The sequence below is a fragment of the Anolis carolinensis genome, chromosome 4 (genome assembly GCF_035594765.1).
Source record: "Anolis carolinensis isolate JA03-04 chromosome 4, rAnoCar3.1.pri, whole genome shotgun sequence".
NCBI lineage: Eukaryota > Metazoa > Chordata > Lepidosauria > Squamata > Dactyloidae > Anolis > Anolis carolinensis.
Window position 1 is genome coordinate 167,441,215 of NC_085844.1, and position 26,312 is coordinate 167,467,526.

General features: G+C 38.1%; 1 protein-coding gene across 3 annotated transcripts in view; it reads left to right on the plus strand.

Moving 5' to 3' along the window:
- wls (Wnt ligand secretion mediator) overlaps positions 1-26,312 on the plus strand; it is a 112,562-nt gene that overhangs the window by 70,664 nt on the left and 15,586 nt on the right. For all 3 annotated transcript variants that reach the window (XM_062978174.1, XM_062978173.1, XM_062978172.1), the window contains 3 exons: positions 13,158-13,430; positions 23,909-24,033; positions 25,757-25,918. In XM_062978174.1, coding sequence (XP_062834244.1) covers positions 13,241-13,430; positions 23,909-24,033; positions 25,757-25,918 — 477 coding nt within the window. In that variant the 5' untranslated portion in view covers positions 13,158-13,240. The remainder of the gene's footprint in view (positions 1-13,157; positions 13,431-23,908; positions 24,034-25,756; positions 25,919-26,312) is intronic.

Here is a 26,312-nt window from a genome sequence, read left to right on the forward strand (position 1 = left end):
TCAAAGTTTTTATTTTTTTAAAAAAACATTTCTCCATATTTTCAAGCTGTGAGTGACTGAACCTGTAACATCAAGGGCTAACTGTATTCGGAAAAATGTTCTAGGCATTTTTTCCTAAAAGGTAAATAGTAGCACTCTCAAGCTGGATTTACACTGTCATATAATCCAGTTTCTGAATCCAGTTTATCTGATTTGAACTGGGTTATATGAACCTACACTGCCATATAAATCCAAAGCAGATAATCTTAATTCAGAAACTGAATTATATGGCAATGTAGATGGGCCTCAAAAAGGATTCTCCAACCCTTCTGATTCACAGAAATAACTACTATCTTTGATGAGTCTGTCTGTAAGCCACTGATTCTGGTGATATTTCTGATTATGAAGGTGTTTTTCATATTGCAAATACTTTCTCCAAGACTAGACAAGCATGAGTCTGCCAGACACCACTAATAGGCTGTTATGGGCAAATGTGAGACATGTTATAACAAACTCTGCATACTTTTTATTTCAAGGATAAAACTAGTATGTTTATCTCACCTTATTTTAATGTGGCTGGCCTCTGTATGTAGATTTATTTATGTATGAAAATAGATTGCACATTTAGTAAGGAATACTAGTAGTTTGCTAAAATGTCTAAATTAAGGTGTCTTGATGGACCCTCTAGAGCACGACTCAAAAGCTGGCAATTTTCTGTATCATTGATTTGGAACCTCCATAATCCTAAACCATTGGCCATGCTAACTGGAACTTCTAGAAATGAAGTTCAAAACATCTGGTGAACCAAGGGTTCCTGCTTCCCGGATTTAAGCATAGTGATTATGTGACTTCACTGTTTTCTGCCGTAATATAATCCAGGCTTCCTGTTTCAGTATATCTGCACTGTGAACACATTCTTCAGAAATGTGTCTACAACTTGTGGGTTGCTTTGAATACAGTGTTCCCTCACTTATCGTGGGGGTTAGGTTCCAGGACCACCTGCAATAAGTGAAAATCCGCAAAGTAGGAATGCTATATATTGATACATTATTTCAGTCGTTATACACTATTTTAAGTCTTTATTAACCAACCGTGTGTTGGTAAATCGCCTCCTTCTCCTGTTGCCACTTGGGCTCCTTTTCTCTCCCTTCAGCTTCTTCTTCCTCCCTTTCTTAGGCTGTAAATTGTAACTTTTTATGATTTATAATATTCTTTGAGTTTATTGAAAAAACGCAAAACAGTGAATCCGCAAAAAGCGAACCGCGAAGTAGTGAGGGAACACTATACTGAGGTTTTCAGATAAAATTCTATTGACTATTATGTAGTGAACCACAGTATTCCCTTGGCTGGACAACAGAACATGGTTTGGTTCTGATTCTTTCACTACATTGTAATAATGTTCAACAAAATGATACGGCCGCCATTCTTTCCTGATGCTGTTCTGTCCTATCATTAATTGCAGTACTTATACTGACTGACCTCAGTAATGCACAGGGATAGTAGCTTGTAAAGAAAACAGCCATCTTCCCAGTGGTGGCTGGCATCATTCAGAGAGAAAGGAGAACATAGGACGTTACCTTTCGTTGAGATGGCCCATTATTGGCAACACTGACTGGGAGGATTTCAAGTAGCATTCTTTTCTTCAATGTTTGTGAAGATTAGAATTAAATCAGGCATGTTCTGCATGGAGGGAGTCCAGAAGATAACACTAAGCTACATTCTTTAGGGAGAGAATTTACCTTATTGAATTGAAGTTTCTGCATCAGTGAGGCATGTGGATAGTTAACTTATTGAGTTCATTAACATTCGAAATTTATTTTTTGTTGTTGGGTTTCAAACAAACTTGTTTTGAAGGCAAGGGGACTTTAAAGGCAATTAAAATAACAACAGCAACAAGGGGGAGGGGACAGTATAGATCACAATTCAGTTACCAGAGTTGGCAGATGATAAATGTACTTGTCTGTCCAGCCCCAGAGTTTGGCAGAATAAAATATAGTTTTGACTGGATTTTTAAATCTGAACAATTAGCAGGCTTGGCAAGTTTTCCTGATAAACAGCTCTGCAATAGCATTTCAGCTACTGAAAAGGCAATTTCTTGTAGCCTTCTGTGTGGCTACTGTTGATTCATACTGCTGATAGAGATTTATTCATCTTTCCAGTTATCTTTTGTAAATTGCAGTAATTTAGTAATTGATTTCTAAATATATCTTGTCAATGCTTAAGTTACTTGGATTTACTGCTTTGTTGGGAAGGCACTGCAGAAAAGGAAAGTGCCTTATGATTGCCTTAAGAGAGTGAAACGATAAGTTTCACTCTCTTAGCTTCAGTCACACTTTCTCAGCATCAGAGGAAGGGAAAGGCAGCTCCCCTCTGAATAAATTATTTCAAGAAAATCCTGTGATAGATTCACCTTAAGGTTTCTGTAAGTCAGAAACAACTTGAAGGCAGACAACAACAACAGATGCATTGCCTCCTGTTTTTGAAAAAATTGAGTTTGCAGTTATGGCATAGATCATCCCTTTCCAGCATTTGCATCTTCCAGATGTTTCAGACTACAGTTTCCATTGGTATGGCCAATGGAATGATGGCAGTTGAAGTCCAAAACATCTGAAGAGCATCATTTATTTACAAGTTGTTAAATGCCGATATAGGTCTTTGGATAGAGGAAATGGTAAAGAAAGTCAATATCTACTTCAGTTTTTCTGTAAAGGGCTTTTCTTGAAAATGAATAGGCAAATATATCAGGAAAAAGGAGTTTCTTGGGGACAAGCCTCTATTTTAAGTAGGTGAGGAATATATGATAAGATACTGTGTCTCATAGTAAAGCATATTAGATTCCTTGTGGCCTCTGATCAGTGGAGGTGGCTCTTCCCGCTACTGCATTCCCTCCATACCAGAAGCATAAATGGTTTTGAGCCCACGAAAATAGCATCATTCTTTGAATTGTTCACCTTCTGACAGTGTAGTCTATTGTAAAAATGTTACTTTTCCCAGCAAATAATGTTTTTGTTAAAACTTATTAATACCTTGATATTAACAAAGACTTACAAACTGCTTTTCACATTGAAAGCAAAAAGTTGCTTTCTTCATAAATCCTGTTATGAAGACGTTTATACTCCTTTAGGTGTATCATGAATCTGAACTATGGCAGATCCAGATTAAATCTTGTTTAGTCTCATGGCAAAATTCAAAAGCAAATCAGCATTCCAGTTTACCATCTCATTTTAAAATTAAAGGTTTTGACTGATATGAGCACTTGGAAGGCATTTGTCTTCTCCTATCTCACCTGAAACTAACTATTTTCTAACTATGGCAAGATAGAAATGCTTTCCTTGAGATGAAAAGGCTTTGGGTGCATACCAGAAATGCTTTAACATTCCTTCAGGCATTATGCAGTAGATGCACATAGATTATTATGCCTGAGAGACGGGAAATGTTTACCATCTCAATATACTAGTTTTATAGAGAGACAGTGGCCAGCTCATGATCAGAGACACTGTAAAATTCTGGTAAAACTACAGCTGGAACTCTTCTTGTAAATACCGTAACATTGGGTCATCCCCAGTGCTTGTATAAGACAGTAAGCAGCATGAGGGATAAAACAGTTTATCTAAACTAGTAATAAGTGTGTTGTTACCTAGAGTTAAATTTGACATATTTTCCTACTATCAACAAATTTTATCTATTTGGGAACTGGATGGGTTTAGAATGGGAAGGACAATATGTGGCTCTTATTTACGTTTGTGGTCCTCCGATTACTGTCCATATTTGTAAAAACTTTCTACTCTAAAGTCTTCCAGAAGGATCAAGTTTCCTTTCTGAACAAAAAAAATATTAATGTTCCTCCCAAACAAAAGGATTTGGGACTTGAATTCTACTTTTCACTGATCTTGGCTGTGATGTCCTTTCTCAAGTCACATAACCTGTCTAAGAAGGATGGTAAAATGTGAAAAAAATGTGGGTGGGTTGATTGTTGAGTAGAAGTAAACAGACAGTTACTGTTCCCTGAAGCTTTTTGCAATCTCAGTGTTTTTGTGACCACATTTTTTCATCTAGTTTGAATCAAAACATTTGGCCATGGTTTTGAAGTTGAACTATATGATAGACTGCACTAGATTTTTTTGTAAGTACATCTTGATGGTGAATCTGGAAACTCATATATTGTAACATATTCTCTTACCTTGTTCATTTCTTCTATTAATATTCCTGGTTCTCTCTGGAAAATGCTCATTTGTTTCTATTTATAGCCTGCTCCATTCACAGGAAGGCTGGCAGTGTGTGAAGAGGGAACAAAAAAGACCCAAAAGAATAAAATATAATCACATTTTACTTTGATTGCTGTTTCCCTCTTTCTGCAGTTTTGTCTCTGCATGATATAAGGTAGACCTTCCATAAACCAAATAGGTGGTGATTAATTTTGTTCTTCCTAGTGAAAAGTAGATTCAATTGTTGCTTGTGATCGGTGGTGCAATGGGTTAAACCGCTGTGCTGGCAGGACTGCTGACTTGAAGTTTGGGTTGCTGACGTGAAGGTTGCCAGTTCGAATCCGGGGAGAGTGCGAATGAGCTCTGTCTGTCAGCTCCAGCTCCTCATGTGAGGACATGAAAGGAGCCTCCCACAAGGATGGTAAAAACATCAAAAACATCTGGCTGTCCCCGGTCAACGTCCTTGCAGATGGCCAATTCTCTCACCTCAGAAGCGACTTGCAGTTTCTCAAGTCACTCCTGACATAAAAAAGAGAAAAAAATTAAATCATTAGTTTACTTAATTTAATTTGGGAAGATACCAATTAATTGATCTCCTTTAATAACTCACATATGTTGAAACACATTTGTTTTTTGCTATTTTGTGGCTTCAAACAATTTCCTGTGACCCTAAGGGGAATCAGTCATGGGTTTTCTTGGCAAAATTTGTTCAGAGGTGGTTTGTCCTTGCCTTTTTCTGAGGGCAGTTGGATTTCCATGAGTGTGGGTTCGAACACTGGTCTCCCAACGTCCGACCTTATTCAATATTAACACCATTGCACCATTCTGGATCTCAGTTAACACTGTAGTATATTAATTTTCAATTTAGTGAGCAATCTTCAACATCTGTGATGGTATAACTTTTATCCTGTTTAGATAAATTTCTTTCTAGATAGATTTGGGAGATATTACATTACATATGCATTACCTGCAGTAACCTCTGGTGCATTAGGAATTATACAAAATGTCTCACTCATTTGGTCCTAAATCAGAATTGGAAATTACATGACTCTTCAAATCTGTCCACTCATACTGCGCCATTTTCTTAAATTGGGAACTGAGGCAGTTTACAAAATAGAGAGAATTATAGTAAAAACAGATATAGTTAAAAATCACAAAAAATGAGACTAAAGTTAAAGGCAACATTAAAGCCGTTAAAACATTACTTTAAAACAAAGAATAAAAGCAATATGGAGCCATAAAATCATTTTATGTAAGTCACCTGCCACTGAAAAGAAACAAAGATGGAATAATCCTGGACTTCATTGAATGTGATTTCCAAAATATTTTCAGATGTTGGATTATATTCTTTCTCATTGGCTGGATAGCTAAAGCTGCTGAAATGTGCAATCTAACAATGTCTGGAAGATCCATAGTTCCATCCCTGGCTTAAATCTAGTCATTTAGGGTTTTGGAACTTGTTAAATTAACATTTCAGTAATTATATTTATTCAATGAATTAGCCTTTCAGGAGCTACCAAGTAGATTTAGAACGTAGTGTATTAAAATAGATACAAAATTTGCTACTGCATCTTTGCCTGCTCATGCCTTTCTGATATTGATTGATTGATATATATATACACACACACACACACACACATAGTACTTGCTTGCCCATATATAAACTTGCAAATGTTTGCATAACTGGAACAGGTACACCTCAATTATCAAAACTCCTAACGATGCTATAGTTCTATACGTGTTTATTCAGAAAATGCTTTCGGTAGATTCATAGGGGTTGTTCTTGTTGTAAGCTTTTTTGTGTAATAACTACCTTAAAGGTAAGTCACAATAGCTAGTAGCAACCTGGTTGAAGTGCTAAAATTTTATTGAGTTTCACATTAGCAGATTATTAAATTCTTTCCCAAACAAGAGAGTGGTTCTTGAGATCTAAGCCTGCGAGGAGAGGAGGTTAGGATGATAAATTAGCTTGTTTATTCCTATCCTGCTGTTGGTTAGTGTAATGAAGCAGAAGCCCATTGTATGCACTCATTTGTTGGCGATAACTCTGCACAGAAGGGAGTAATTGGACAGAAAAGCAGAATGCTCTTGGAGCATGGGAGTCGCTAACATCGCATGAGGTCATAGGCTTCAAGTTTTAATCAGTGTAGACACCATGCAATTGAGATTTTTCTAAAGAACCCACTGGGGTGTGAAACAAGGGTCAGGAAATAATCTGAAATACCAAAAGAGTTGTGGAAAATGAGGGCGGAAATTCTGGTTGCCACTGTTGAGTTAAAAAAAATCTGCGAGTTTGTATAAAGCTTAAAAATAGACCATTATGTTTTGTGTGTCACTAGTATACAGCAAGCACTAGTTCTCAAAATATGTGATGCATTATGACTTCTCAGCATTATTTTAAATCAGGAGGAAGCTATAACAATGGAGCTGTATAGCTGCTGTTGCATCGTAAGCTGTACTTTAGACATGGATCCCAGGAAAAGCTAAAGGGAACTAGTCAGAGGAACCTGCTTCTATTCTCATGATGACTGGTAAAAGATATTTGCTGCCTGAGGGATAATGACAAACTGTTCCCTCTGCTGTGTTAATGTATACAGCACATAACACAAACACCACTTATTTTGGCCCAGAGGTTATATGCCTAGATGTATGCATACACATAACATCTATCCCACAAGTACCTGTTCTCCTTGTTTTTTTGTACAATTTGACGGCTCTTGTGATAACACAGATGTTGACATCTCAAATCGACTACCTAATTCTGCTTGATCATAGGACCAACACTGGGATTTTGCAGTCTTCTGTCACAAGAAGGCTCACCCCTCCACTCCCAACCACAAAAAGGTTCTCTTCTCCCTATGATCACAACTATTCCAAGCTTAAACTTTGAGGTAGAAAAAGATCTGAGTCCCCCGTGGCTGTTGATGCAGCGTAAGTGGTCTTTATTTTTTGGAACCAAGTGGAGAATCTCAAACAGTGGAAAAAATAGATTTGGATGGAAGTTGAGAAGCAGCTGCTCTTGTCACAGCTTTCTTAAAGAAAGCCTGCTTCTTCCACATCTGTGGCCTGGGGGCTGTGAATCATTGCAGCCGGGTTTGGTTGAGGGGGATAAAGTGCTAGAGAGCTATAACATTCCAATTTGTGGCAGAGCTGCCTGCCGTATCCAAATGTATTGCTACAGGGCAAGTGTCTTCTTAACATTCAGGCTTCGATCTGAGTTAACTAATCTTGCAGGAACATACAGTAAGAAATAAGAATTCTGTTAGTATGCTTACAAGAGACCTAAGAAACTAACAGCAACCATGAGCATTTCTGAGTTGGGGCAAATGACTGAATCTCATGTCGTCCTTCAGCTCTTCCTAGTAAATACGGGCAAACATTTTGAGTTTTGTTTGCCATCCACAGAAGATGAGAAGTGGTCCCTTTACCCCTGCAGCCTTTTATCACATCTCAGATCTGGTCTGGAGGGTCTGGGGACCTTCTGAAACATTGTCTGTGTTTGTGGGAGAAGGGAATGAAACTGGGTTAATGTAAATCAACAAAGATCAAACACTTTCACACCTTTAGCCAAACACATACTGTACTTTGCTGGCTCTCAGTATAATCCATGAACAAAATAGGGCTTCTTTATTTATGGATGCTAATAAATATCCAGCCCATAGAAACTTTCAATTAGAAGAACATGGTTTTCATTCCAGAACCACTGTTTTCTGGCTAGTTGTGAACATAGTGAAAAATGCCAAGACTTATAATATTCTGGTTTTAGTCAAAATTCTGGCTTCCTTTTCATATGTAAGATCATACAGAATGAGGTTGCCTCCTATGAACAAGTCTCACTTCAAAATCTATTTTATTACAGAAAAGTAGCTAAGGTGGGCAGTTCTTAAAGTTCATTCACTAATTCTTTGCCTCTTTTACGTGGACTGATAAGGAGAGCTGGACATGTACATAGGCATCCTTTGCATTTTTTAAAAATCCAGTGCTTCTCTGGTCACACGGTTTTTGAAGTTTTCTACTTTGTATAAAGTGCTGTTTACATATTAATTAAATGAATGGAAGAGATTTCTCAGTTCATCTACAAAGAGAAAGAGCAATATTGAGTTCCAATTTTGGGAGAAAAGTGATATTAAAATAGTATTAATAATTACAAGAATAATAATTTAGCAAGAGCTTTTTATGTATTTTACCTATGTATGAGAGCCGCCATAGTGCCATGGTTTGAGACCAGGGTTTGATTCCCCACTCAACCATAGAAACCGGCTGGGTGACTTTCAGCAAGTTGCACTCTCTCAGCCTCATTGGAAGACAAAGGCAAACCCAAGTCCTCACCTAAAAAATCTTGCCAAGAAAAACCTATCATAGATTCACTTTAGAGTTGAAGACACACAGCAACAAATTTCACTTTTGTAAACTGTGTTTGGGTCCCAATATTGGGGGAAACGTGAGATATAAATGAATAAAGTCTAAAAATAACTAACAAAACCTGATGTGTGCTATCATGCCAATCAAATTATGCCTCCGTTCCCTCCAAGTAATATTATTTGCAGTTGAATTACAACTAAGGAAAGGTGAAATAACTTGACTATAATACCACTCTAGAACAGGGGCATCTTTCTGCAATGCAGTAGACTATATAACTCATGTTATGGTGGCTTCCCAGTGTAACCGTCTTAATGACCATCATTTACATGGAAAAGCGAGACTAGTGATGTGTGTTTGTGGTGTTCTTATTTTGCCAAAGAAAAGGGTATTTTAAGGATATATAAACGTGTATTAGTGGCAAAGTTCTTCTTCAATAAATTGCAGAGTTGTTTCTCAATGAATCACAGAGATTCCATTATTTAGCAAAATGGAGAACTCAGTAAGATTGTGAACAAAATACCTGAATTTGAACATTTTGGTTATGTTCAAATAACACTAACAGAAATATGGAACACCAGAGAGCAAGCAGTACTAAGAAAGGCAGCCTCTGTTATTTGGATCGTTGGAGACATTGTCTGTATTCAAAAGACATTTGGACTCTCCCTGCCCTCTACTTCCCTAGTCTTTTGTTCTGCCTACATTTGCTTTGAACTGTAATAAGCAGCTTTTAGTTTTATTGCCTAACAAACCATCCAACATCTAAAGGGGAAGGTTACCACCATCCCTGTGCATGAATGACTTGAATCCAGGCATTAAGAAGAGCCAGACATTCCAGAGATGCTCTTGAGATAAAACTCTGTGAGGTCTTTTGTTTTTGAAGCAGTTAAACAAATGGTGCCCTACAGAAAATGTTAACTCCTCCTGTCCCGCCACTCTGAATTCATGTCTTGTCTTAACTTTGTACTAGCAGCCCATAGTAACTTCCCAAGTAAAGTTACAGCTGTGAAAACCTGACCATTTATGTATGTTACTATTTGTCAGGGATTGTGTGCTAGGCAAGCACCGCTCCTTGGCTTGGCTCCAACCCCATTCAGTAGAAAAGAGTGCTGTACCAAGTGTGGGGAAATGTGGGGCTCTTTGGAACAACAACCAAGGGACTAAATGGAATTGCAGTGTTATGCTAAACAATGTTATTCAAATACAAGAATGTGGTGTTTAACTTGGGAGCCAGGCAGAATACAACCATTTCTTTTTACAGCTTGGAGAAATTACTATAGCTCTGGCATCTCTTTATCTGTTTGTCAGGTTGACTTGGAGATTTTGGGACTTGTAATCCAGAAGTAAACTTTCCAAAATCTGTGTTCTTTACATATAATGTTTGTGAAACGAGTTTTCCAAAATCAGTTGGATGAATATGGAACAAGAAGCATGGATTTCTGAATAGAGGCATAGACAGCAAAACAAATGCTTCAGTGGTGGACACCTTTCCCTACGCTATCCAAAACTAAATAAGAGTTTCACTTAAAAATGTACCTGTTCTGACTTAGGTACAAATTCAGCTTAATAACAAATGAAACTATCTTGTTCATAACCTGGGGACTACCTGTACTGACTTAGAGGTCTAATACCAAGTCTTGTGCTATGAAAGAATCAGAGGACTCAGTAAAAGGAAAATGTTCCAGGACAATTGGCTTCTAAGCCAAAATCTATGGACCATTGACTGTGTACATATGTTATATGTATGTTTTGGTGCATATAGGTGAGGTATGGAGTGATTTTGCTTCAATCAATAACTATTCCTTGGTTGAATGTCCTTCTGTCAACTGCAAGCAAAATAACCCTGTGGTGGGCTGGAGGCCCAGGAACATACTTTTGTTTGGTTCATTGGAGCAGGTCATTGCTTGATGTGCAGGATTAAGAGGCTCATGGGACCAGCTAATTGACCAGAGTTACTGATACAAGTACGTGCTCTGTGGGACAAAACAAAAAGCAGGATGTGTGGAGCCTGTCATTGCTACTGACCTTTTGAGAACCATGTGGCTGTTTTGTGTATCCAACTGTAGTAGAATCTCTCCTGTGTTTCCCTAATCCTGTTCTGATTATTCTGAATGGCACAGATTCAACAGCATCTTAAATTTATTTATATGGCCATGATTTTCATTACACCTGTTTGATTTTTAGAATTTATTTAATTGATTACATTTATTCCCTTCCTTTCTTCCAAAAATTAAAGAAATTGGCTTTCCAGCTTCATGGTAGTAAACAAATATAATTAAAATATGAAAATCAATGAAGTGGCCTTTATCTCTCTTGAGCTCCTTGTGAGGACTCATAACTATATTGGAGGCGAACTTCAGTCAATGAAGTAGATGTTCTCCTGGGCATTACTTCTTTTACAGAAACATTGGCAGAAATAATGCGGAAAGAGTAGAGCTAGGCTTCTGCACCACAAAATGAAGTGCAGCTTGAAACTGTTTCAGTGGACTTTTTATTTGGAACTAAATATATGTATGAAATGAAAGAATATTAAAAAATAAATGAATGAGCATTGTGTGAGTAAAGAAAAACATTTGGAATCTTTCAGACACCAATTCAACTCTTGTTCCAGAACTTATTCTAGAATGATTCCCCACCAATACCAGTCTCCACTTTTCTAGTAATTTCCATTTTGGTGTTAATAGTTCTGTACTTTATTTTCTGTACCCGCAGTGGCATAGCGAGTTAAACTGCTGAGCTGCTGCTGAACTTGCTGACCAAAAGGTTGGCAGTTCGAATCCAGGGAGTGGGGTGAGCTCCGGTTGTTAGCTCCAGCTTTTGCCAACCTAGAAGTTTGAAAAAAATGCAAATGTGAGTAGATCAGTAGGTACCGCTCTGGCAGGAAGGTAACGGCGCTCCGTGCAGTCATGCCAGCCACATGACCTATGGACAACGCCAGGTCTTCAGCTTAGAAATGGAGATGAACTTCACTCCCCAGAGTCAGACATGACTAGACTTACTGTCAAGGGGAAACCCTCACCTTTACCTTTTACCTTTTTAACACGATAGTGGTAGCTGATGAGGGTTCTCTGCCTCTCTGTTCACAAGTGCTCAGTAAATGATTCCATAGGCTGCTGTTTCTCTTGGGTGTTATAAAGGGGATATACATTGCTCCAACTGGATTGCTTATAGTAGACTCTTGCTTTCCCCCTGCACAACATTTATCCCATAGTTGACCCTAGACATGATTCTGCAACCCAGCTTACATTTCTCCATCTTCCCGGTACCAAGGCTATTTAAAAACTTCTTGCTAGACAGAGACATAAGACTTTGTAAAAATAAACTTCTTTCTATAAAGCTTTGTTAACTCTGATATGCCTGTAATCTGTATAGCCTTTGGTTTTTAAAATTAACGTTTAAATTTGTCCTTAAACATAGTTTGAACCATGTTTTCATTTTTATTGTACATAGTTTTGGGAGTGCTGGTGGACAGAAGAGCAACACATAAACACTTCTTATAGGGGGGACAGCCATAAAGCAGGAATAATGGCAATCTTGTAAGGGCAAGATGGATGTTATCCTTGAACCACGACTGACAGGGAGCTCTGGCGTGGGCTGGTCCATAGGTCACAAAAAGTTGGAAGCAACTGAACAAATAAACAATAGCAACCCATTTTCTATGCCAAGAGCTTGTTTAATTTAAAAGGCTTTGATCTTTGATAGAACAACAGCAGAAATGGTCGGCCAAGGAATTTCAGAGACTATTAAGATATGGTGCAAGGCATTTATGTGTGTTAGGGTTTAAAATACCTCCATACTGTCTGTCGACTGTGCAACAAGGTGTATTAATACAAAGTTGCGGATATGTTTGTGAAAGTCTGCAAATGTGAGAAGCAGGCACATACTCCAAATATATTATTATGCAAATACCTATTGTATGAACACCAGAGGAACTAAAATATGAAAAGGATGGTACTCTTCTAAGAAAGTGCACCTTGAATGCATAAGAACATTTGATCAGGAGTCTCTTAGTCAAAATGCAAAATGGGGTTGCCAGATATTTCCCCCCAGCTAGAGACAAGGAGCTTCATTCCAATCATTAACTGAATCATACGCTCTCATCCCTGCTTTCATCATGAGGAATGACTTTTAGAAGAGAGCTGCCACCATCTATGATTGTTCCTCATGTGATGTGAAAAATAATTCTAAATTCGGTGTCCTTAGAGAGTCCATGCTTGGAGGAAATGATTTTCTGTTGGGCATTTATAACTCTTCTAGAAAGCATTTGGATCTGTTTGTTGAGAGTTGGGTTTTTTTAACTGCAGAATTGGCAGCAACTTTAAAGATGAGGTTATGCTATTATTATAGACACAAGATTTTGCTTGACTATTTTTGTTTTGGGGTGATGAATTTTTAATGTATGTGGTGTGAGCTAATGTTCTCTTGTATAGCATTAGCAGCCTAAATATACTAAAGCATCAGATCCCATCTGATCTTGGAAGCTAAGCAGGGTCAGCCCTGATTAGTTCTTGGGTGGGAAACCACTAGTGGAAACTTATGTGCTGTAGACTATATTTCAGAGGAAGGAATGGGCAAAATCACCCTTGAGGATTGACTGTGTATATTTTTTTTCAGCTCCAAGTCCGACTACTGCTGTGCCCTATGTGGCAATAAAGTGCATAGATACGCGGAAAAACCACCACAAGAACAAATGGTTTATGCCCTGGGGACCAAACCAGTGTGAAAAAATCAGGGATCTGGATGAAGCGATGGGCAGACACATAGAAGCCAGCAACATTGTGTTTTCAGTTCACATGCCACTTCCCAACAAAGAGATGAGTCCTTGGTTCCAGTTCATGTTGTACATTTTGCATATGGACATTGCTTTCAAGACTGACAACCAGATTAGTAAGTATCTCAAAAAACTGCCCTTAATTGTATCACTATAGAAGATGGAAAGTATGCATGAATGTTAAAATGTTAATGAAAGTAAAGAACTCGCATGCCACTGTTTTGCACTATTTTACAATGATGAAACACTGTGGATCAAGACATCACTCCTGGAGCCACTTAGGGACTTTCCTGGGGAAGGAGACTGTTTGACTGCCCTGACTGAAAGCCTTTCTAGACTTCCTCTAATCCCCTTCCATATTGCCCAAGAAAGTCACTCTAAATTACAAGGTATGCACTTTTCCATAGTTTCTCCTGGTTGCTGAATTGAGGTGAATCTTTTTCTAATCCCTGAAAAACGTTGTAGACTCCCACAGCGCAGTTTATTCACACTCACTCTTCCAGTGTGTACAAAATGCATAGTTGCATCTCTGCTGTCATGGTGCTCTTCACCTGCCAACCTCTCTCTTGTTTGTCTCATTGTGTCTTCATTATGTTTTCAGTAGTTATCATCTCAAAAGTTGACAGGTGATAACTCCCCTCCAAAACACCTTTTGGTAGCCTGGACTGCATTGGGTATCCTTCTGCTGTCACAAACAAGGCAACACTAATGTGACTCCATGAAGAGGGTGTGAGAGAGAATATGAGAGCCAGAACTAAAACTGCATTTGAGGTGATTGGGGGTTGCTAGAGTACCTGCTCCTCATATTAAATTGTGCAGTCTTATTTATTCCTTCGATTAAATCTTAGATGCCTAAATTTATTTGGATATCTGTACTCACCCCATAATTTGAAGCAAGTCATCCTGGGGTTGTGAGTGGTAGGGCTGCTGCCATCTCATATTTATATTTCCCTTTGTTAGGCTCTGATCTGACTAGTGGAGCTAAAGTGGCCAGTGGGAGAGGCAGCTCATCTATTCTACAGAATAATCTCAGCGCCCTTGAGAAAGCTGATGGGTATAGTTTTGTTAGAGATCAAAGGACACATTTCCATTTGAAATAACAATATCCCATCTCAAGAATCAAAACTTTAAGAATGAAAATAACTGCCTCCATAATTGTGTAGTGGTTGGATTGTGTTTTGGGGGCTCAGATTGGGGAATGTTTGACTGTCCAGATGTTTTGGATATCATCTGTCATAAGCTCTAGCCAGCATAGATTGTGGACATGGTAGTCTAAAACAGTGAGGGAAGGGAAAGTTCTCATTTCTAGTTTACTTATGGTAATCTAACTCTTGTACTTAAATATGTGGCATGTTGCACATGCTTCGTGAATTGTAATCTATTATGCATGTGTTGATTCAGTTTTTTAAATCTTTTCATTTCATAAAATATGATGGTTTTGAGATGCTGCGTTTCTTCATTCCCAGGAGATATGAAGATAAATTTTAAAATAGTTTTTAAAATTTTATTTTGTTATCCCTGAATTGAAGTTTGCTGCTAATGGTGTCATCGTGGTAATAGACTCACTATTCATCTGATATCAGCAGTCCCAAATACAATTTCCCTTTCTGCCTTAAGGACTAAAAAACCCTATGTAACTTTCTCTTGTTGTCAAGGAGAAACATGAAGATGAAAATCATCTTTGAGATCATTCTTGGCTCGACTCTCTTACTCTAATTTGAGTGACTATAACACTGCCCTGCCTTTGCCATTTCTAGATGCTGAATGACAATACAGACTGGCTAGAATCCAAGCCTCGACTCACTCTGGCAGCTCTCTTGACTCTGCAGGCTTCATTAGTCACCCAGTGCGCCAACTATCTTTGTCCACATCCCTTCCTTAAATGATACTGTCATTTAAGCTGGTTATGCCTTTTAACTTCATGGAGCCATTCCTAGCATTTTATGTCAGTCATTGATACTTGCAATATTAGAATCTGTTGTTTTCCATCAGTGCATAAATATTTTCCAGTTAATTATTCTCTGCTTTACAATGTATAACGACACTATGTAACAAAATTAGAAAAAAATCTGTTCCTGGTTTGAAAGTGTTATTTCGTATTTAATTGTGTGATACTTACTTTGAAAGTACAGTAGAGTCTCACTTATCCAACACTCACTTATCCAACGTTCTGGATTATCCAACGCATTTTTGTAGTCAATGTTTTCAATATATCATGATATTTTGGTGCTAAATTCATAAATGCAGTAATTACTACATAGCATTACTGCATATTGAACTACTTTTTCTGTCAAATTTGTTGTATAACGTGATGTTTTGGTGCTTAATTTGTAAAATCATAACCTATTTTGATGTTTAATAGGCTTTTTCTTAATCTCTTCTTATTATCCAACATATTCGCTTATCCAACATTCTGCTGGCCCGTTTATGTTGGATAAGTGAGACTCTACTGTAGTTGTTATACTTCAGAAACTTTGTTTCTGTGGCTGCTACAAATTATGTTGAATTGGTTGAGACTCTATGAGATACATATCCATTGAAAAACTATACCAAAATGTGCTGCAGGATGTCCCTTAAAAACAAAGTTCTTCCAGGGTTGTTGTATGTCTTTCGGGCTGTGTGGCCATGTTCCAGAAGTATTCTCTCCTGACATTTCGCCCACATCTATGGCAGGCATCCTCAGAGGTTGTGAGTTCTTCCAGTTTAATAAACTTTTTTCATTGTTTATGATAGAACCAATTAGGAAATAACATTTGTAACCCAGGAACAAAAATCATGTTACATAATGTAAAGGATATTTTATTTGACCTTTGAAAGCCATGAAGACTGGAACACTGAAAAATAGTAACTTTCCTAAAGTCCCGCTGTGAAGGGACTTGGTGGGCAAGTCTGGTGGAAGGCAGACACATGAAAACCTTTAATCCACTGGTTTTCAACCTAGGGTCCCGAGATGTTTTTGGCCTACAACTCCTAGAAATCCCAACCAGTTTACCAGCTGTTAGGATTTCTGGGAATTGAAGGTCAAAAACATCTGGGGACCCGGATTGAGAACTACTGCTTTAATCAGAGACCACTGTGAAGTGGAGCTGTGGGTGAAAAGAAAGGAACCAACGCAGAGGCTTTTCTCTATGAGAACCAGTTAGGATTGGGTTTTGACAGAGATAGTGTGGATTTGAGAAAGACAGAGAAAAACTGGAATAGAGATAAGTTATTGAGAGGAAAGAGGGAGTTTGAGGGAGCTGTGATTGCTTCTGAGTTCAAGGGTTCCCAGATTTTGTGAGCGTACATGTTACCACAAATAATAGTCAACCCTATTTAAATTAAGGCTTTTAGTCCAAGAATACCAAAGAGTTGCTCTAGAGGACCTAGAAAACACTTAGAGAGGATGTGTTTTGTCACACATAGGTAAATGAAACTCAGGATACCAGTACCATGGATTTGTTTTTACCATTGCTTCTATCCATTCCTAATATGTTTAGTGGCTGGTTACACTAGCCCAAACGAACCCACCAAAGTGGATGTATTGACCAGTTGTATGGAATACTGCTTATATCTCTTTCTAGGTGCTTTAATTGTAATTGTCACGTGCCAGAAAGGCAAATCAGACTAGCAACGACATCAAGGTCAACAGCATTCATATGTGTGGAACAGAAAGACTTGGAGATCTGGTGAGATCTTCTTCTCATTCTGCAAAAGAATGATTTCTTTATTATTTATTAGTTATATATCTGACCTACTTTTCCTCTATTGCACTCTAGCAGCCAACTCTTTTCTCATTTCTTTGGGATGCATTGGGAGAAGTGGAAGCATAGAATCATAGAGTTGGAAGAGACCACAAGGGCCATACAGTCCAACTCCCTGCCATGCAGGAACAACCAGTCAAAGCACTCCCGACAGATAGCTATCCAAGCCTCTTTTTAAAAATCTCCAGAGAAAGACTTTTACACTCTGAGATAGCATATTCCATTCTTGGACATCTCTTTGGCAGTGGCTGGTCAAAGGACACCCAATGTGTTTCTTAGCTTGTAGAAAATTTGGATTTGATCTCCTAAATCCCAGTGCCATAATTACTATTTCACACTGCTCTGAATGACTTCATTTGTAACTTGTAAGTGATAATAGCTAATCTTACAGACTATACTTAGGAAATGACCTCTGTGTGTGAAATTTTGGCCCCTGACACAGTCTCTGTTTCTGGACAGGGGTGACTTTGCCATCCATTTTTATCGTATCTTTGATGTTCAGATACTTCACAACCTGCCACTCTGCATGAGTGGCATTAATTCCTCTTGTGCCTCTGCAATGAAGTTTGTGTTCATGCTTTATTTTTGTAATTTAGTGATCCTGTGTTTTCATAGGCCTTAAAGGATTTATAGCAAGAGGCAGATATGCTGTCCTTAATTATTTGAAAGATTGCAACTCCCAGAATCTCACATCATTAATTACGTTAGCATTGGGGAAAGGAATGGCACTTCAACAATGTCTGGAGGGGTGTGCATTTCTGACTTCTGGTCTACTTCAGCATGTTACTTGCATCCATTAGGATTCCTATAATCTATATTTTTAATATCAATTTCCAATGTATCACTTTCATTTCAATTAGCATTTCAATATTTTAGTAATAATCTCCTATTTTTATTCCAGGGGAGATCATACACAATCAGAAACCTAAACCTAAAATATGTGCAGCCACTTTTTTCACATTTGTTTCCTTGTGGGTGGAATTATTTTGGTGTTTGACATTAGAATTCAAAGAGTGAGTCTGCCGGCATATATAGAAAGCTTGGATTGGGGGACACCAATGGAATAAACATGGCCATAGTGACTCATATGCTTGACTCATTCCCATTGCTTCCTTTGACCAGCATCCCTTGGCTGCTTGAATCACCAAGCGAAGATAATGGGAGGCTTAAGTCACTGTTTCACCACAGTTTAATTACTGTTTACTATGCATAGTGCAGAAATCCAAGAACTAGGCAGTAATGCTGTTGAGTCTTTATAAATTCTTGCTTTAAAGAGCAGCAAAGGGTTTTCTAGCAGTGAAAGAATACTCCCAGTCTTGGCAGGATGCCTCCAAAAAAAATCTTTGCAGTGGTTTTCTTTTCCCTTCAAGATAAAGCAGATTGATTGTGATGCTCTAAAGCACATCTTGGAGACTGATGTTTTTAGCGACCTTGAAGGGTGCTGCGCTTTTCTTTCTGAAGGATGCATTTGTTATGCATACTTATGGAAATGAGGTCTTTCCAGTGACTTAATATTTTTGTAGTTGATCCAGTTATTGCTGCGAACAAAATTAATTAATATAATATTTATGTGCGTGAATAAATTATTTCTGTGCTAGTTGGTAGATTGACAGCAAGGAAAAAGTCTTTATTAGTTGGGCAGCATATTTATGTTGGTTCGAAGCATGAAGTGTGGGAGTGAGCAATTCCGCTTCTTTCTCCTAAATGCACCCAGCATTATCTTTGCTTTGTGAGATGGCTCATCACGAGGAACCATGTTAAAAATAAATTTAACTATTACTTGTAAATCACACTTTGAACAACAAAAGGCTACAGTAAAATGATGGAAACATTAAAATCATGGTCATTGTGGTCAAAATCCAGTTGCTTATTTCAGTTGACATAGGACTAGTGAGTTAGCTGCTAAAAGAGAAATTTACACATAGGCAAATTCCATTGATTCAGCAGGAATACTCTTGAAAGGACCAGCAGTCCTGTAAATGCCAATAAAACAACAGAGGAAATCAGTCAGCATCCTAGAATGCAGTAATGAGATCGTTATAGTGGCTTAAGATTAAAATGTCTTTTATTTAAGGGAGACTGGGAGAAAAAAAGGTCTTCGTCCGATGCTTAAAAGGGTATCATCATCAATATTGGGAAATAAATTCCAAAGGCAAAGTCCCCACTAGGCGTTGGTAACATGTGAAGTAGTGCTTCTGATTTCCAAGCAAACAGAAATGGAAAAGTACAGGGCAATAAGGAGGATTAAGCCAGTGCCCATGCCACCTGGAAGATTCTTGGAGTTTTATTTTATTTATTTTTTTAAAAACTATTCTAAATTATTTTTCAGCAGGTGATTATAGAAGACTCCTGCTTGAATCCTGGCCAATGGCTTATGATAATCCTTTGTTTGAAACATCTTGTATTTGCTAAACTGGTTTAATACCTTTCTTAGTGTCATTTTAAAGTAGTTGGCTTTTCATTTGCTTTTCAACAGTGAAATGTTGTGAATATTTCTTCCAATTGAATAAGTGTTCTATTTCTAAATGCATCTGCGGTTTTATATTGATGCAGCAACAAGTCACAGTTCACACAAGCCTCATGAAACAAATATCCTGTGAATAACTTTGACCGTCTTCCAGCAATAACACAGCTGTTGAAAAGGCTTAGTCACCCAGGCAATGGGTGCACTTTTCAAAGGGAATGTTTGTATACGGCAACCTGACATTTGACTAGATGGGACTGCAGTGAAGGAGAATGGAAGGGGGTGGAGCACAGGAGAGAGTATGAGAGAATCTCGATTGCAACGGAAAGACATGGAGCTGCACAAAAGGCTCTTTCTGAAACAAGGAAGGGTACTCCAGGATTTTGTAAGCAAGCTTATTCCTCTCAATGAGTCAGAACTCCAGCGATCTCCCTTTGTTCTTTTGTGTTCCTTATTTTATGAATAGCTCCTGCTATTCTTGTCTGAGGAACGTAGCCTGAATCAGAGTTGGGAAAGCATTACTTTTTCCAGACTACGTATCTAAGAATCTCGTTGCTGGTAATGAGATATTCTGAGAGTTGAAAAGTTTAAGTTTTCCAGGCTGCAGTTGAGTGCAAAGATCAGTCTGTGACTTCAAATTAGCAGGATGTGGGCATGGACACTCTCAGAGTTCTTGTCCAGATTGTAAATGCCAGGTGCTCACAAAATGCTCTCTATCTCTGGAAATAATCATAAAACTCCACCCAATGTCCTTTAAAATGAGGAGGAAATAGCCCCAGTATTGTGGAATCTTCACAAATGTAAGGGGTTTCTCATTTTCTTCGTAGAAGTACCGTGTTCAGATGGCAAGTAGTGATTCCACTCTATTTTGCTTTGGTCACACCTCACTTCAAATAAATACACTACAAGGCATTACAGTTTAAGGAAGATAACAGCAAACTCAGACATGCCATAACAGAGAGAAATTAGCCACTGCTTTTGTATAGGGTTAACAGGATCATTAAGTATAGAGTTGCGGTTCTCCTCTACGTTGTTAGGCCGCAGCTTCCATCATCTTTGATTGGGGCTGATGGTAATTGGGACTGGTCAGCAACATTTGGGGAACTAGAGCCTTTTTATTCTTAAGAGAATTAGAATCTTATATAAATATTTGGTGGGTTTTTTTTCATCTTTTCTACATGCAGTGCATTTTAACCTGCAGAAACAGTGCTGTGTCAGGAAAACTTGTCTAGGTGCTCTTTGGATATCTGAATTGAGCTATGATTCAGTCTGAATGAAGCATTTAAGTCCTCAGTCTAAATGTATTTAAAGCAGCAGCAAGTGTTACCTTTGTGCTGAACAGTTTTTCTGTTTTTAGATCATTGTGGTATAAACAAAGGTCTTTGAAATTGGATGTATCTGAGTCTAATCTGCAAGGAGAGAGTGAAGTATTTGTTAAATACAGAGCCAAGATTTTGCAGCTAAAAACAAAGCCAGTGTGAGAAATTGCAACACCTCAAGGGCATTTATAGATATAATAAAGGCAAAAGCGGTGTTTGCTTTTGTTTTAGAGGCAGGTGATGTGTATGTTTTTATAGTGCTGTATTCCAAAATACCAGGACTAACGTGTCTGACCAAAGATGAATGTTTCTGTGATAAACTATATTGCAGTGAGTTACCGAAGTGCCCAGAATAAAGAGCTATAATGGTTGAGAAGCAAAAATGTCTCCCAAGGAAGAGAAAAGAACATCACCCTTTTTATTTCTCTTTCTAGATTGAGAGTGAAGGATGAGCTTTATTATAGCTACATTGTTTGTGAAAGAAAAATAGTTCCTTGCCCTTGTCTTTTTGCCACCATGCTGTAGCTTTGTCTCTAGACATCAGTATTAAGAAAGGGCTTTGCAATAGAGCACCATACATTTAAGGAGATGTGAGCTCAGTGATTCTCAGTTTATAACTTAGCTCCGTTATTTTAAAACTACTAGTCCATCATTTAGAAAAGGGTCTGATTTCCAAGTAGAGTTGATGGGCTTGTCATGCAGCAAGGGGCACACGTTGCCTCTTTTTGAGTCAGGAATTTGAAACCTTCTACAAGATAATGTTTTAAAGCACTGAAATGTAAAATAAAACTAGCCAAAGTAACCAAATTGCAGTAGAACCATCATAAAGATATCAATAAATATTACTTTTAAGTTTTATAATAGCAAGAGTACACATTTTAAAAGGAGCAATTCGTCTGCCTGGAAAATCCAGTCATGAAAGTCTTGCTTAAAAATAATCAGGTGCATGTGCATCCATCCACTGAAGAGCATTTCATATGGCTGGGGGGAGGGGGAGGCACCAAAGAAAAGGTGCCAGTTTGTGAACCTTATAAATGGATCAAGGTAGTAACCAGAGCTTGGAAAATTATCTTCCCAATGAAGGATTGTGAGAGCTAGAACCCCCCCCCCTCCAAAAAAAATCCCAGAAAAAAACATTTTAGACTTTTAACTATTAGAAAGTTACGTTTTGTGTAGAGACATTGGGGGTGCATGGTTTCTCTCCTTTCCTAAAGATTGTGGAGGGAAAAGGAGTTGTAGAATTGTGCGTTCTGTTTGGAACTTTTAGCCAATAGAAGGAAAAATTTACCACTACAGTTGCCATTTTTAAGTTTTTCGGCAATCGGATTATAGCGATCATGACTTCATGCTGCATTCTCAGCATGAAGCATTTTAAGCATTTTCTAGATCCTCCAGCTATGGTGTACTTATGCCAGAATTAATCGTAGAATCAAGAGATGCAATTCTCTTTAGGCCTTAAGCCTACCAGAAGTCATTTATTTCACATTTCCATGGTAAGTCCAGAAATATATTACCCCATAGATAGGGAGGCTATCCTGCCAGATGAAAACACAGTGACTTTCATCTTGGGAACTTCCATTTTAAATGTGACATATGCAAGTTGTATATACTGAAAAGGGGAGAAACTGAACAACTTTGCTGTACTGCATAAGAAAGGAAACACCTCCAAGCATGATATAAATACCAAGCCAGAACCACAAAATCCTTCCACGCCTGTTCCCAGCACTCTTGATGAGCATCTCTCCACATAATCCCAATAAAATTACAACTTGGAAAACAATGTCAAATGTGTAGATCAGTAGAACTTCAAAGATGCCATCTTACTCGTCTACAGGATAGAAATATACAACAAAACAATGGGGAGTGGTTGTCTTCAGCAACCCATGGCACTCACACCTGCAACTAAAATATCAATAGGAAGCTGCTTGCTGCAGGGAGAAGTTGGATCTTGATGATGAGCTATATTTAGCTCCAGTGGAAGCGGTATTTGTGGCTTTGTATGAAAATTGCAGCCAAGGCCATAATTTTAAACCATTCACTGGTTTTCATATACACCAAGCATGTGCATTTGGGGACTCTTATAAAAAACAATCTGAAGAGTTGGGGGCTGGGAGTGTATATCCTTAGACATGCTGTCCAGAGTTGAATATGCGATCAAGAACACAGAGAGACTACTCAAAAATGTTCTTCTTGCTTTGCAGTCAGAAGAGGAAGAAATGTGTCGCTGTTGTCAGTTCAGAATATGAATTCAGCAAGAGTAACTTGTCATAGTTTTCTTCTGTCGAAAATATTTGAATTAGTGGAATGTTTATAGGAATAGAATATTTCTGAGAACTTGGGGATTTTTGTGCAAGAAGGGCTTAAATCTAAAATAACTCAAATGGAACCCACCCCCAAGAACAGATTTTATTCTGATGCATTGAAAAACTGGGGGGGGGGGGGGGGGATCCTTTCATACAAAGTGAATGTGTGTGTGTGTGTGGCTCTCTGGTATCACGTAGGGCACTTATTTTTAAAGCCTCTTTATTACAACTTTTAGAAATAGACAGATTGAGGGGGGAAATACATAGAAACAAAATTTAAAAATGAACAATTAAAATTAAACTCAATTGAACTCTGTACGTCAGTTCAGTATCAGCAAGTCCAAACATAATATTCATATGTCCCTTTTCCTATTGTGAACAGTTAACATGGGTTAGTTCAAATGCTGTTGTTCTGAAGGTTCATATGACGTGCTTTCCAAATTTTGTGTATATAATAAGTGGATCCCAAATTGAAGCAAATTTATCCCCATCTCCTTGTCCCTTTGATACTCTTATTTGATAGGTAAGTTTTCCCACAAGGTTGATGAACCAAACTCTTTAATCCAAGAAGAGAGACGGGCTCTTCTTCATCTGCAAAGAGTGTGTGTGTGTGTGGGGGGGGGGGGGGTGTCTAATTCACTTGGATATAATGTGATTTCAGTTCTCTAGACTACAGCATGGTTGCAAATTGTCAAGCATTACAAGGTTATGCTGCTCTAAAGACTTACTATATTTCCTTTAAAAGTTTGATGTTTTCTTCTGCAGAAGAAAATGCTGAAGTTACACTTGAGGTGTCTTTGGCATATCGTGATGTCATGGGTGGCCCTTGGGAAGAAATGTCTCATGCAACAGAAACCCGGAAGCTGAAATGTAGTTTTGGAGCTCCAAAAGTAGGTTCCTTGGTTATATTTGATATTGTCAGGATATCTTTTTAAAAATTGGCTCTAATAATGAATTGGTGTTATGTACATTTTTGCTTTTGAACATAGTTGAAGTACAAATGTGGGTTGGATGTTTAGAGTAAAGCTGTTTGGATGTCACCATATAAGAGCAAGGGAAATGCAAGGAGAAGGCAAGATTTTTCTTGAAATCAAGATGTGTTTGTTAGCTCATAAAAGGAGGCATATTCACTGTGCTCCTTCTGATAGAAGGTTATAGTTGGATTTTTCAGTAAGAGCTCTCCGACTGCAGTCAACAGTAGATTAAAGAGGTTTACAGAAATAGGTATTAGGGAGACTTCTCTCTCAAACATTGTATTGAAGAGATAATATGCTTCATTAATGTTTGTGAAATATATAGGGTTTTTTTGCTAGGTGCAAAGCAGTTGCAGAAATCTCATAACCTTATTCTACTCCAGCATTGCTTTCTTTCGGCCCTGGATTCCTCTTCTAGGTGACCTGTGGGTTTTCGTTATATAGTACTAGTTTGGGTACCCAGTGGGGCCCGGGTTTTTTTTGAAAAAGGCATTGTTTGTTTGGGGGTGTTAGATAATATCATTTAATTAATTAGTAACACTGTTTATTAGAAAAAAGACAGTATTTGATTTTGTTTGTTATAAATGCTCCCATTAGAAAATACATAACGATGTGGGTGAACTACAATACAAGTTAGTTCCAGGTCCATCGTTGGTGAGTTCAGAGTGTTCATAGAATGCAAGTGAATTATACACCCCAGTCCCTACAACTACTAGAAACCATGGTGAATTCTCCCCAAACACCTCCCCTCTCTCTCTGGTTGCTGTGTGCCATATGAAAGGGTAGGAAAGAGTTAAGGGAGAGGCAGTGGGCGGGGTGATGCCAATTTCACACCAGTGGAGAGAGAAAGGAACACTAGGATGTGGCTCGCTGTAACCTGCAATGTCCTTGAAGGAAGGGCTTTGGTTGCTCCTCAGCACTGTGGGTTAAAGCAGTTTATGAAGGAGGAGGCTGTCTGTTTAAATGGACACCTCTGCCACATACACATACAGATTTTTCACTTTTATTATGTGTATAGATAGATTTTCTCCTAGATGTTCATGGTTTATCTTCTTTTATGAGAATTGCAAGGGCATGTTTCTCCTAATTATTGTACCATATTGACAAAAGAGTAAAGATTTCCCTGCATGTGAAAGATAGACTGTAGAAGAGTAAGCATTAATTCCATGTGTTATATATTATTTCTCTTCTTTGTCTTTGTATCTCATTGCTGAACTAATAATGTTTGTTTTTTGTTTAGTTTAACTTAATTAATTAATTAATTAATTCACAGCGTTTATATTCCGCCCTTCTCACCCCGAAGGGGACTCAGGGCGGAGCACATTACACATATAGGCAAACATTCAATGCCTTTTAAACATAGAACAAAGACAAGACAAACATAGGCTCCGAGCGGGCCTCGAACTCATGACCTCCTGGTCAGAGTGATTCATTGCAGTGATTCATTGCAGCTGTTCTCCAGCCTGCGCCACAGCCCAAGCCCATTAACTACATTAACTACTTAAGTAGTTAATGAAGAGTAAGGGGGGGAAATTCTGCCATTTTGGAAAATGTAAGGTATTTTAAAAGATGTAAATCAGTTTTACACTTGAAAATTGATGTCAGCTACTATGACTTCCTGTTCTCTGATTTTCAATAGACGCACGAGCATGAAGGGAAGTTTTATGACTGCGATGTACTGCCATTCATGGAGATTGGAACTGTTGCTCATAAGTATTATCTTGTCAACATTCGTCTTCCAGTGAATGAGAAGAAGGGCATCAATGTGGGAATTGGTGAAATAAAAGATATCCGTCTAGTGGTAAATATGTATTCACTTTGTCTCTGGTCTCCTCCTTAAAACATGAAAATAGGTTACAGTTCCCAAACTTCATCTGGGTATGTGAAACTGCAAGATAATAGTGAACCTTATTGGAATGAAGGATTTCCAGCCCATGAATAACATAGAATCATACTATAGGACCTTGAAAATGCTGTAGATGTGGATAAATGAAACCATAAGTTCTGGTCCCATGGGTACAGGGATTATACAGTATTGTCTAACACAGTTAAATTCAAGTGTCCAAATTTTATTTCATGTGGAATAGGTGTTGGGAAGGGCGATTTAACTTTCATTTACTAAGTGTTTAATATTGTATATTAGCCTGGTCTGAACCTTTGTGATGGACTCTATTAGAAAATAGATACAAAGTCAA